The sequence below is a fragment of the Hemiscyllium ocellatum genome, chromosome 48 (genome assembly GCF_020745735.1).
Source record: "Hemiscyllium ocellatum isolate sHemOce1 chromosome 48, sHemOce1.pat.X.cur, whole genome shotgun sequence".
Lineage (NCBI taxonomy): Eukaryota > Metazoa > Chordata > Chondrichthyes > Orectolobiformes > Hemiscylliidae > Hemiscyllium > Hemiscyllium ocellatum.
This window is the reverse complement of record NC_083448.1, coordinates 20,380,205-20,393,551: the sequence shown is the minus strand read 5'-3', so window position 1 is coordinate 20,393,551 and position 13,347 is coordinate 20,380,205. Positions and strand designations below refer to the sequence as shown.

The following is a 13,347-nucleotide window of genomic DNA, read 5'->3' as shown; positions in this document are numbered from 1 at the left end:
CAGATCAAAAAGGGACAAACGGAGACAAGAACTTCAACTGACAAAGGGGCTGGACTCTGAAAGCTTGTGATTTCAAATCAACCTGGAGGACAAGCTGGGGTCATGTGACTTGTGACGTTATCCACCTCCCCCATCCATATCATTGATTAGAAGGAGCATTCCAGTGCTAAAGCACTGACGCTGGAACATTCTAAGGAATTCAGTACAGAAACAAACCAACTTCATTCAGTCCCGAGTCTGAATTAGAATGTGGTTAATCAGCATCATTTACCATTCTTGTTTCCATATTTCTCATGATCAATCATAGCACAGCAATGAAACCTGGGATCCTTTAGAAGACCATTCAGTGAGATTGTGGCCAGTGTAAAAATCCTCAACTCTACTTTCCTGCCTTTTCTCCCATAACCCTGGATTCCCTTCGCTGATTAAAAATCGGTCTCAACCTGCGTAACCAGCTCTCTGCTATCAAAATTCCAAAGACACATTGCCCTCAGAGAAGAAATTTCTCCTCATCTCCCTTACAAATGTGTGATCCGAATTCTGAGATCATGCTCCCTGGGTCTTCGACTTGCCCACAAGAGCAGACAACAGTTCTGCATCTACCATGTTAAGCTCTTCTCCCCCCTCCTCCCCCTCCCCCCACTCAAGAGTCCTGTATGTTTCAATGAGATCACCTCTCATTTTGCTAAAATCCAAAAAAGTACAGGCTCAACTGACTTACCCTCTCCCCCTAAGACATTGTCTCCATATCACCGATCAGCCCAAGTAAACCTTGTCTGGACTGCCTCGAATGCCAGGAAACCTTTCCTTCGTGAAGGGGCTTAAAACTGATCACAGTATTCTAGCTGTGGGCTGAAACATATGCCTTGGATAGTTTTAGCAAAACTTTGACTGTTTTTATACTCTATTTCCTTTGAAATAAAAGCCGACATTCCGTGTGCCTTCCCCATTAGGAGATGAATTTGAACATGAGCTTTTTGTGATTCATGAACACCAACTCCCAAAAGGCCCCCGTACTGCAGCTTTCCGCAGTCTCTGTCCACTTCAATAATAGTCAGCTCCTCTATGCTTCATGCCAGTAGATAACACATAAGGTGTTAAAGTGTGAGGCTGTGTGTGAACTTACTGTCCACTCACTTGACTTTTCTCTATCCCGATGCAGACTCTTTGGGCTGACAGAGTACACGAGACTGCTTTCACCAATGAGCTGTGCAAGAGCATCAGAAGAATACTAACTTTTTTCTGGAATGCTTGCTGCTCCAGAGAAATGCATGCATTCCAGATAATTACCACAGAAAACATCAAAATAAATTTCAGCTGTAGCTTTGTGGCTTTGGAAGCCAGAATAAACATTTGCCCAAATAAAACTCCGTTAGGAACATGGAGACATTTCCGTACCTGCAAGAAGCGTGTGACATCTGCAATGACATTCCTGAAGACGTACTCATCCTTCTGGCAGTCAAACCAGCCCAGTTTGGTGATTCGAGCAAACAACTGGATGAGAGCCTGCGTTACAAAGTTGGCCAACTTCGGCCTTGTCGCCAAGTAATTCAAGACATAGTTTCCTTTTAGCAAGGGAAGGGAAACAAAAAATTAAATGGTGCAAGATCTTTGAAAAGGTATAGTGAAAGCACCCAATTTTAAAAACAAATCTGTATCGATCAATATCCTTTCACAGTTTCAGGATGTCTCCTACTTGTGTTTAAAATCAGGAATGGTCATTTTTGTAGGAAAGACAACAGCCAATTTGTGCAATGGGAGCACATATAAACAGCAATAAATGAAATGAAGAGATCATCTGCTGACCAATGTTGACTGAGGGATAAATATTGGCTCGGCCAACAGAAAGGATGTCCCACTCTTATTCCAAATAGTGTCCAGGCAAATTTAATATATCTGAGCCAAAAGGCAGCACCATCTACAGCACAGTATAGCCCATCAGTCCGTCACTGGAAATTTAGCCTTGGTTTGGGAGTTCAGGTGTCTGCATTCAAGTGATGGTGTCCGGTGCTCCAAAGCTAACATGGTCTTTTCAAGCCAGGTCACTGGTAATTAGCCCACAAAAGTAATGGCAAAGCTCACAGCAAGATATGACAAATAAATGACCAGCTCGTCTGCCATGTTTACCAAGTGAAGGTTAAATGCAACTCAGGAATCTTAGAACTCTTTCTCTCTGATTCCAATTCCATCAAGAGACCGTGTACATGGAGCCACTGATTAATATCTTGGGAGATTTGGAAACTGGTGAAGTCAATGTCGAGGCTAGGGTCCTGAGGTAGAAGAGGAGGGATTTCTCCTCCAGTTTGTGGGTGGCCTTGTTGAGGTGGTGGACGAGCCTCAGAATGGGTATGATGTCAGAATGCAGATAGGGATGGGGACAGAAATTTGTTTTGGTCATTGGGTCTGGCTCGGTGGTGAAAGTGGCAGAGGATGATTTGCTAGATTTGGAGAGGAGTAGAGTGGAATGTGAGGACCGGGGGATCCTCACCTTGTAGTGGTTGGGACGGAGGTGTGGGAAATAGAGGAGATGCAATTAAGAGCATTGTTGATTACACTGAAAGACGTATGAACTAGTTCAGGGTTTGGTTTCATTATTTAAATAAAATACCAATATATTTGATCAGAACTCTAAGAAATTTGCAAGGGGTTCTCACTAGTTTATTATTACTTATAAAGATTTCCCAGAACTGTCTCAATCTTTGCAGGCTCCCAGGACTGATAGAAGCAGACAGTACCCATGGGTAACCCCAAGCACATCTCAGTATTTGTCAAGTCTGCACTATGTTTATTACCTCCACAAAACTGTCTCAGTATTTGAATAAACTCCCCAGACATTTGCAGAGTGCTCAACAGTATATCACTATTTCTGCAAGAACCCCTGAACATCAGTGTTAGCAAGGAGAGACACATTCAGCCTTCAAACATGTGTCACATAAATGAGTCACACACCACAGGTCGCCATAGCATTCCAAGCAGAAAAGTGTGAAATCTGAAACAACATTATTGGGCTACTATGTTGCCCTGATGAAAATTCAGGGAGAAAATAACAGCTCATACTTACGTATGTCAGTGCGTTGTTCTAAAGGCAAGGGGTTACTCGTTCGTGACACAAGCTTTGTAAGGCAGGTTGCCGCCAGCAACTGTGAATATGACGACTAGGGAATAATAATGACAACATTAAGAAAGACAACAGTTGCTCAGAACTTCACACCTGCAGCAATAAACAAATACTCTGTTGCCCATTACTGACAAGTACTCAACTGAGAAGAAGTGAGATTTGCGAGATCCAGATTTGAAGTCGAGAAAGTATGGCACTGGAAAATGTACAGCAGGTCAGGCAGCATCAGAGGAGCAGAAGAGGCCTGGGGAGAGGGAAGGGCACTGAGAAACAAATAGGGGAATGGGGGTGGGTGCTGGGGAAAAGTTAGGGGGGATGGCGATAGGTGGGCGGAGGTAGAAAGTGATTGTGATAGGTCGGTGGGGAGGGTGGAGTGGATAGATGGGAAAGAAGATGGGCAGTGAGGTCATGTCAAGAAGGTGGAGCTCAGTCAGCAGGGTGCATCTGGCATGGAGTGGGGTATTCTCCTGCCACCAGGACTGTAACTTCCCCTCCCCTGTTATCAACAATGCCCTCAATTGCATCTCCTCCATTTCCCACACCTCCACCGCAACCACAACAAGGCTAGAATCCCCCTGGTCCTCACATTCCAACCCACTCATCTTCAAATCCACCGTATCATCCTCTGCCAATTTCACCACCTATAGTCAGACCCAATCACCAAAACAAATTTCCCTCCCAATCCCGTAGGGACCATTCTATAACCACACAGCCTCAACATTGATTTGACCAGTTTCCAAATCTCCCCAACGCCACCTCATCCCAGACCCATCATCATCTTCTTGGCCTGACCTTCTGTCCCACCTACCCCCTCCACTAACTAATACAATCACCTCCGACCTGACCTACCTCTCGCCATCCCAGCTACCTTGCCCCAAGCCCTACCTCACTATTTATCTCTGAGCTACCTTCCCTCTCCACATTGCTGATGAAGGGCTTATGTCTGAAATGTTGACTCTTGCTCCTCGGATGCTGCCTGACCTGCTGTGCTTTTTCCAGTGCCACACTTTATTGACTCTGACTTCTCCAGCATCTGCAGCCCTCACTATTTCCGGGATTGAGATTTATCACCCACCCACTCAACAGCAGGAATTAAAAGATTTCTCCAATATCCAGAGCTCAGGGCATAAACACTTACGTATAGCTTAAAGATTAATCTCATCGCAATAATCACATGACCTCCAAACCATAAGACTGGAAGAGATAGGAGCAGAAATGAGGCCATTCAGCCCATCACGTTTGCTCTGCCATTCAATCATGGCTGATAGGTTTCTCAACCCCATTCTCCCACTTTCTCCCTATAATCCTTCGCACTCAGGAACCTATCTCAGTCTTAAATATACTCAATGACCTGACCTCTACAGCCCTCTGTGGCAGTGAATTCCATAGATTCCCCACTCTCTGGCTGAAGAAGTTTCTCTGCATCTCCATTCTAAAGAGTTTTTCCTTGACTCTATGTCTCTCTAACCAATGGAAACATCCTCACAACATCTAGTCTGTCCAGGCCACTCAGGATGTTTCAATTAGATGTACCCGTCTGCTTCTGAACTCCATCAAGTATAAACCCTGAAATGTTCCTCAGGTTGAACATGAGCAGCTATTTGTACCCACAACTGCAAACGAGGCTCCTAGCTTTCCACCTAATTCCAAGTTCCATGACAGTCTGCAGCAGAAAATCTTATGAGATGCTTGATTTAATTGCGAAGCAGGGTTTCCTGAAGAAGGGCTCATGCCCGAAACGTCGATTCTCCTGCTCCTTGCATGCTGTCTGATCTGTTGCGCTTTTCCAGCAACACATTTTCAGCTCTGAATTGCCAAGTACAATGGCTTATTACACACTGGGGTAAACACCACAACGCAACATGCTACTGTCTGAACATCACAGAAACAGAGTATTCAGCCCAACAAGTACATAATACTCCATATTCTCCAAAAGCTCCTCCAAGTCCTCTTGCTGTAACCTCACCAACATTTTCTTCTTCACAGTAAATCAGTTTCATCTTCTATGCATCTGCACAACGTGCCTCATCTCTCACCAATCAAAGGAGATTTTCCCTGTGTTCGGTATTGTCTTATAGTTACATTCTTGCATTTTGTAGTCCTATTCCAGGTCTTAGCCTTCAGGTGAAACATAACAAATCTTTGGCAGGATTGTCTCAGGAGGAGAGGTTGAAGAAATTGGCCTGTATTCTTCAGAGTTTCACAAAAATGAGAACTGGCCATAAGATGCAAAAGCAATAGTTGTGCATTCATTCCATCAGCTCAGCAGTTCAATGAGATCACAATTCATCGAAAAATCCTCAAATGGACTTAGCTGCTTTCTCAGCACAACCTTCAGCTGTGTTACTGATGAAAAATTGGTCTACTTCTACCTTGCAAACACTTAATGACCCAGCCTCGGTGGTTCCCCAGGGATCTGACTGAGAAATACCAAATTCATGCAGACTGTGACAAGGTGGACCCAGTTAATGTGCTTCTTTCATGTAGCAACTCAGAACTAAGAAGCACAGTTTCTGAGTAACAGGCAGGCCAGTTAAGACCGAGATAAAGAGGAATTTCTTCATTCCAAAAATGGTGCATCTTGGATTCTCAACACCAGAGCGCTGTGGAAACTCAATCACTGACCCGCTGAAGATAGGAATGGTGACGTTTCTGGAGACGAGTGACATCAAGGGAGAAAGGCCAGCCATGTGGCACTGACATAAATGATCACCCAGGAGGCTAACTGAAGGGGAGAACTAGCTTAGTGACTGAATGGCCTACTGATACTCCGATACGCTTTTTGCTTTTATACTCTGAAAGGCATGTACCAGATCACACCTGTTTTCTCTTGGTCCAAGGATTCATGCCAGCTTGATGAATCCTGGCTTTCCAGAACTTGTTAGTCCAATTGTTGTTCTCTCTCCTCTTGCCACAACCTTTTTATATCATTAAAATCAGTCAAAGTGACCTGGATATGAAGTTGCCATAGAAGCAAAACAAAGAATCCATCTCAACATCTATCCTTCCAGCTCTGAACAACCAATGCTTCTACAGGAGGGAAAGGTGAAATAACACCAGCTATCGCTCACAGAGATGAGAAGGTTTCAAGCTCTCAGACTTTCCATATGGTACAAAACAGGTTTTTAGTTCAACAATCTACTGTCTTGCCCAAATATCAAATTCCAACACTGCAAACTACATTGGCCTTTTGAGTGCAGGTAGAAGAAATATGCATCAGTCAAACAAACAACATCATGCAATTACTTCAATCTGATTGAGTCAGACCAATAAGTATTCCCATCACCCTTCATCCATCAGACAGCACAATGAGTTTCAATGTTGAATGGATAGGAGCCACTTCATGACTGAGGTGCTAATATCCCAAGACAGTTTAAAACACGTACATGCATTCAGCACATAGAACCCCTCAGGCTAGCATAACAAGCCTTCAGAATCAATGATGACTTTTTCCCAAAGTAAGCTCATTATTAATGGCTCTGCAGAATATGCTGAAAAGCAACACATGCCAAAAGTGTGCAGAGAGTATGATTAGCATCAGTTTAGGAGAGAATACAGAGATCTACAGGATAATAACCGAGGATAGCAAGACGTCACAACAACTGAAAACATCAGAGGATGGCTTCACAAGCCTGCACCTTCATTCAATATGACTGGAGTTGACCTTGGGCTTGGATTCCACGAACCTGCTCAATCCCAAGAGAAACAAAACTCAAAGTTTGGGAGAAGATTTGTAGCTCGGGTGCTCGTTGTTGTGGTTCTGTTCGCCGAGCTGGGAATTTGTGTTGCAGACGTGTCGTCCCCTGTCTAGGTGACATCCTCAGTGTTTGGGAGCCTCCTGTGAAGCGCTTCTGTGATCTTTCCTCCAGCATTTATAGTGGTTTGTACCTGCCGCTTCCAGTTGTCAGTTCCAGCTGTCCGCTGCAGTGGCTGATATATTGGGTCCAGATCGATATGCTTGTTGATTGAATCTGTGGATGAGTGCCATGCTTCTAGGAATTCCCTGTCCGATAATAGTAGTGTAGAAACAAAATTCAGTCACTTGCTCAGTATTGCAAATATCCAATCGACAACTCTGTGGTAGAAAAGACAGAAAATTCACAACCCTTTGAGGGAGGACATTTCTCCTCATGTCACTGCTGAATGGTCAACAACTAATCCAAAGATTGGGTTCCCATCTTGGAGACTTTCTGTTGAGCAGACAAAATCTCTCTGTGTCCAACCGATCAAGTCTCTTCCAAATGTAGTGTACTTCAGTGTGTTCACAACTCATTCTTCTAAATTCCAAAGCATACAGCCTTTTCTGGTTGGACAATCCTCTCATCCTAGGGACCAAGACAGTACAACCTTCAATGCAAGTATACCATCCTTAAAGACAGAGATCAAAGTTGCACGCAGTATTTCAGGTGGGTTCTCAGCAAACCCCTATATGGTTGTCACAACATTGCTTTATTCCTGCACTCTAATGCCCTTAGCTTCCTGAATGCTTGTGGTACCTGCATGCTCTCTTTCTGTGCTCCTGTGTTTATGATACCAATTGATGGTAACACTGGAAAAGTCAGATCCTTAAGTGAGATTGATAGACTAAGGTTTATTTGTATTTTTGTTGACCATGGTGGCCAGCCAACATACAGCAAACTTAGTTTTAACTGGCACTCTTGATAAACCAGCCAAAATGATCCATTTGAAATACCAGAGGTTGACTGCTTTATCTAACACTCTGTAATGTTTGAAATGTCAGTTGAGGTTGAGAGTGAGAAGGCTGTCTGCCAGGAAGCTTTATTTTAAGGCCAAGTTGCTTTACTATTTAAGTGATTTACACTGCTAATACCATAATACATCTCAAATACCATAATACATGACATTATATCTCAATTACTTGTCTGTGTATTTTTACATTGATTATATGTCCCTTTTGATCACTTGGAATATTTGACCAACTAACCCAGGGACCAGTTCTGGTCTGACAGGGCTGGTTCATCAGTAGTGTGCCATACCTATAAATGTTTAAAAATATTTGCTTACACAAAAAGGAAAAAAAAAACTCCACCACATGAACAATAATGACTGGAGTTAACAAAATGCAAATATCAGCAAGAAAGATTCAACTATCTCACTGAAACAACAAGCTGACAAACCTCTCACAATTCAGTTAAGGGTCACCAAAGGTCCTCGTTAGGCTGAATGACTGGAACTGGTTTCCTTTTCGTCATCGGGTTCGCACATTCACTCCAAGTTGTTCTCATCAATTGATGACTCTCACAGAGATCTTTCAACAAGGGGCCACCTCGGCTTGTCATCCGTACCAGATGTTGATGTTTCTGACGGTTTCGGATACTGGTACACTGCCAGCACCATTCGGGACATTTTAAATTTGTGAATGAAGCTGTTTGTAGGTGTGGGCATGTGTATGTTTAACAGCTGGTGTACCCAGAATGGGGACAGTTGTTGGACTGGGGACCTGGTGCAGGCAGTCAGAGGCTTGCTAGCCCTGTCAGACCACACATGGAAGCCCCCTGCACTGTTCTGTAGCATGTCCTTTATAGAAACACAGTCATGTTCATCTTTCTAACAGCAGTTCTTATCTTTATAACTTATACTACAAAGGTAATAGAACTATTTCCCTCGATGTTTCCATTTTGTATCGAAGATTTGAAGCCAGATGCTTTGTACCTAAGCTGGCTTCATGTGTGGTGACACTGTACACTCTTCACTGTACTCCAGCACTTGAGTACACATGTCGATAAAGCAAATTCTAATACTAATAAAGCAAGACAAACCATTATCAAGCTGAAAATCAAATTCCATTTTTGTCCACTTTAAAACCCATGTTTCTAAATAAGATCACATTTTGAGTCCTCTAAACAGTGAAAATTAGCGTACCTGTGTCCCTGTAAAGATCAACATTTGAATTGTCCACAAAATGGTACTTACACTTCCTCTTTCCAACAGCAGTTGGCATCTGCTCAGACAGTCTGGGCTGTTGGTGAATTCAACCAGGGCCTTTTCTGCCTGCAGGCGAGTCGATGTGTCAGTGGTTTCATAGAGCTGTTTGCACAGTATCTCGAGCTGGGCTAAGCTCTGGAACAAGAAATTAAGTATTGGCTATTGGAACACCCACTGAACATCAGAACATACAGCTTTTAGGATTGTATCCGCGCAAAAAAAGGAAAGACTTGCAGTTAAGTAGCAGCTCTCACAACCTCAGGATGTCTCAAAGCACTGCATAGCCAATTAAGGAAGAAAGTGCATCACATGCGGCTCAGTTGGCAGCACAATTGCCTCTGAATCATAACATTTGAGGTTCAACTCCTACTCCAGCATCTGAGTAGGAAAACCAAGGTTGACACTCCCCCACTGAACTGAGGAACGACAAGATGCTGTCTTTGACCTCAACAATTGGCCTTAGTTGCTCAGTTGCAGGAAGTTTAATGAGGCTGTCCCAGTGCACTGTCTGATACTTTTCCCTCATAGGCAAAACAAACTGAATGAGTTTCATCCATATGTTTGTGGGAGATTGCTAAGCACCTACTGGCCAAGTGTTTCTGACAACTGGAACAAGATTTCAACAATTATCTCATTGGTTGCCAAGTCCTTCTACAAGTCATGAGAAACATAATCACTGGTTTGTTTTTGTATTCACTATTGGAGATAACAGCTAACTTCTACACAAGCTCTCACAAACAGCTATATTTGCTTTGGCCTGGATGTTGTGGACAGGAAATTTGCATAGAGATCACACCCAAGCACATGCTGTTGGTTCAGAGAGCAGTGCAGTGCTAAGCACTGGGTGCTGCAGTTCTGGGAACACTACTTTTCAGGTTCAATATTAAATGAAGGCTCCAAATGACTTCTCAGGTGGACATAAAATCATGTTATCACAACTGAAGAGCAAAAGGCAAGTGTCCTGATCAACAGTACTCCATCAAAGCCTGTCTGACCTATGCTTCCACTTCACTGATCTTGTGTTAACTGCCTTGAGTACTCAGTCATGGAGCCAACTCTACTGGAAGTGTAAGTCTTTGGAAGATCCTGAAGTTTGGAAAACTCAACAGATGTCTCCAGGTTCAACTGTGCACCACATGAGGATATTGGTGCTCCTGAGATTTGGTTCAGAGCTGCCTGGTGTACTGACTTTTAATGTGTGTCCTTACAGAACTGATATTAACAATGAGGCCACACACTCCAAGTACTCAGGGAGTGTCACAATTTGATCAAGCAACTTGTGCCACGGTCTGCTCGTTGCAAGCTACACCCAGTAGGGCGAACACAACTGAACCATTTACAATTCTCATTTAGTACAGCTGCAACACAACAAAGGACATGGAGGTGAGAGCGAAAGACAACATGGAAGGAAAACTCCAATTCCACACAGCGTGAATGAAAGCTTTGACATCTGAAAGCTCCATCTCCTCCCTCTGAATGGCTAAAGACAAAGGGTTTGACTCTGGGTGATCTTGCAATTTGACAAAGAGCAGAAGTACAGTACATGAACAGGCCCTTCAGCCCTCCATGCTCATGGTCATCATCATACCCAAACAAAATTAAAGAACAAACCTTCTGCCCTTTGTCACTCCACATCCCTCTATTCCTTCCCTATTCATGGAACCATCCAGAGGCCTCTTAAATGTCACCAACATAGCTGCTTCCATCACCTCTTCGAGCAGTGTGTTCCAGGCTCCTACCACTCTCTGCATCAAACACTTCCCTTACGCATCTCACAGACAGTTTCCCCCTCTGACCTTAAACCTGCGCGCCTTTGGAATTGAAACGTCAATCCTGGGGAAAAGTCTCTGATGATTCACCCGATCTATGCCTCTGAGTTTTGCAGACCTCTAATAGGTCAAGCAGTCAGAGAGATGTACAGCATGGAAACGGACCCTTCAGTCCAACCCGTCCATGCCAACCAGATATTCCAACCCAATCTAGTCCCATTTGCCAGCACATGGCCCATATCCCTCTAAACCCTTCCTATTCATTTACCCATCCAGATGCCTTTTAAATGTAGTTATTGCACCAGCCTCCACCACATCCTCTGGCAGCTCATTCCATACAAGTACCACCCTCTGTGTGAAAACGTTGTCGCTGAGGTCCCTTTTATATCTTTCCCCTCTCACCCTAAAACTATGCCCTCTAGTTCTAGATTCCCCCCACCCCAGGGAAAAGACTGCCTATTTATCCTATCCATGCCCCTCGATTTTGTAAACCTCTATAAGGTCATCCCTCAGCCTCCGAAGCTCCAGGGAAAACAGCCCCAGCCTGTTCAGCCTCTCCCTGTAGCTCAGATCCTCCAACCCTGGCAATATCCTTGTAAATCTTTCCTGAACCCTTTCAACTTTCACAACATCTTTTCGATAGGAAGCAGACCAGAATTGCACACAATATTCCAACAGTGGCCGAACCACTGTCCTGTACAGCCGCAACATGACTTCCCAACTCCTGTACTCAATACTCTGACCAATAAAGAAAAGCATACCAAACGCCTTCTTCACTATCCTATCTACCTGCGACTACACTTGCAAGGAGCTATGAACCTGCACTCCAAGGTTCCTTTGTTCAGCAACACTCCATAGAACCTTACCAGAAAGTGTATACGTCCTGGTAAGAATTGCTTTCCCAAAATGTAGCACCTCGCATTTATCTGAATTAAACTCCATCTGCCACTTCTCAGCCCATTAGCCCATCTGGTCCAGATCCTGTTGTAATCTGAGGTAACCCTCTTCACACCCCACGACACCTCCAATTTTGGTGTCACCTGCAAACTTACTCACTGTACCTCTTATGGTCGCATCCAAATCATTTATGTAAATGACAAAAAGTAGAGGGCCCAGCACCAATCCTTGTGGCGCTCCACTGGTCACAGGCCTCCAGTCTGAAAAACAACCCTCCACCATCACCCTCTGTCTTCTATCCTTGAGCCAGTTCTGTATGCAAATGGCTAGTTTTCCCTGTATTCCATGAGATCTGGCCTTACTCACCAGTCTCCCATGGGGAACCTTGTCGAACGCCTTACTGAAGTCCATATAGATCACATCTGCTGCCCTGCCCTCATCAATCCTCTTTGTTACTTCATCAAAAAACTCAATCAAGTTTGTGAAACATGATTTCCTACGCACAAAGCCATGCTGACAATCCCCAATTACTCCTTGTCTTTCGAAATATGCATAAATCTTGTCTCTCAGGATTCCCTCCACCGATGTCAGGCTCACCAGCCTATTGTTCCCTGGCTTATCCTTAACACCTTCACTCAATAGTTGTACCACGTTAGTCACCCTCCAGTCTTCCGGCACCTCATCTGTGACTATCGATCATACAAATATCTCAGTGAGGGGCCCAGTAATCACTTCCCTAGCATCCCAGAGTTCTAGGGTACCCTTGATCATGTGTTGCTGGTTAAAGCACAGCAGGTTAGGCAGCATCCAAGGAAGAGGAAATTCGACGTTTCGGGCATAAGCCCTTCATCAGGAATGAGGAGACGGTGCCAGGCAGGCTAAGATAAAAGGTAGGGAGGAGGGACTAGGGGGAGGGGCGATGGAGGTGGGATAGGTGGAAGGAGGTCAAGGTGAGGGTGATAGGCTGGAGTGGGGTGGGGGCGGAGAGGTCAGGAAGAAGATTGCAGGTTAGGAGGGTGGTGCTGAGTTGAGGGAACCGACTGAGACAAGGTGGGGGGAGGGGAAATGAGGAAACTGGAGAAATCTGAGTTCATCCCTTGTGGTTGGAGGGTTCCCAGGCGGAAGATGAGGCGCTCTCCCTCCAGCCGTCGTGTTGTTATGTTCTGCCGGTGGAGGAGTCCAAGGACCTGCATGTCCTCGGTGGAGTGGGAGGGAGAGTTAAAGTGTTGAGCCACGGGGTGGTTAGGTTGGTTGGTCCAGGCGTCCCTGAGGTGTTCTCTGCTGTTTGAGAACGTGGCTGAAGAGTTTCTGTGGAGAGGAGATGACCTGGGGGGTGCAGTGAGAGAGAGACTCACTGAAATCCTTGTAGAGGGAGGAAGAGAGCTTCTTCAAGGAAGGCATCCTTGCAAGAGGATTCGCAGTAGGTTAAAATCTTCGGGTAAAAAATGAGGTCTGCAGATGCTGGAGATCACAGTTGAAAATGTGTTGCCGGTTAAAGCACAGCAGGTTAGGCAGCATCCAAGGAATAGGAAATTCGACGTTTCGGGCATAAGCCCAAGGAATAGGAAATTCGACGTTTCGGGCATAAGCCACGGAACAGGAAATTCGACGTTTCGG

At 44.6% G+C, this 13,347-nt stretch overlaps 1 protein-coding gene across 4 annotated transcripts in view; it reads right to left on the bottom strand.

Annotated features, from left to right (window-relative positions):
- xpo7 (exportin 7) overlaps positions 1 to 13,347 on the bottom strand; it is a 106,262-nt gene that overhangs the window by 66,724 nt on the left and 26,191 nt on the right. For 2 of the 4 annotated variants that reach the window (XM_060856428.1, XM_060856426.1), the window contains exons 2-4: positions 9,053 to 9,199; positions 3,062 to 3,155; positions 1,399 to 1,565 (exon numbers count right to left, since the gene is read on the bottom strand). In XM_060856428.1, the coding sequence (XP_060712411.1) occupies positions 1,399 to 1,565; positions 3,062 to 3,155; positions 9,053 to 9,199 (408 nt within the window). The other 2 variants (XM_060856427.1, XM_060856429.1) reach the window with 2 other exon arrangements.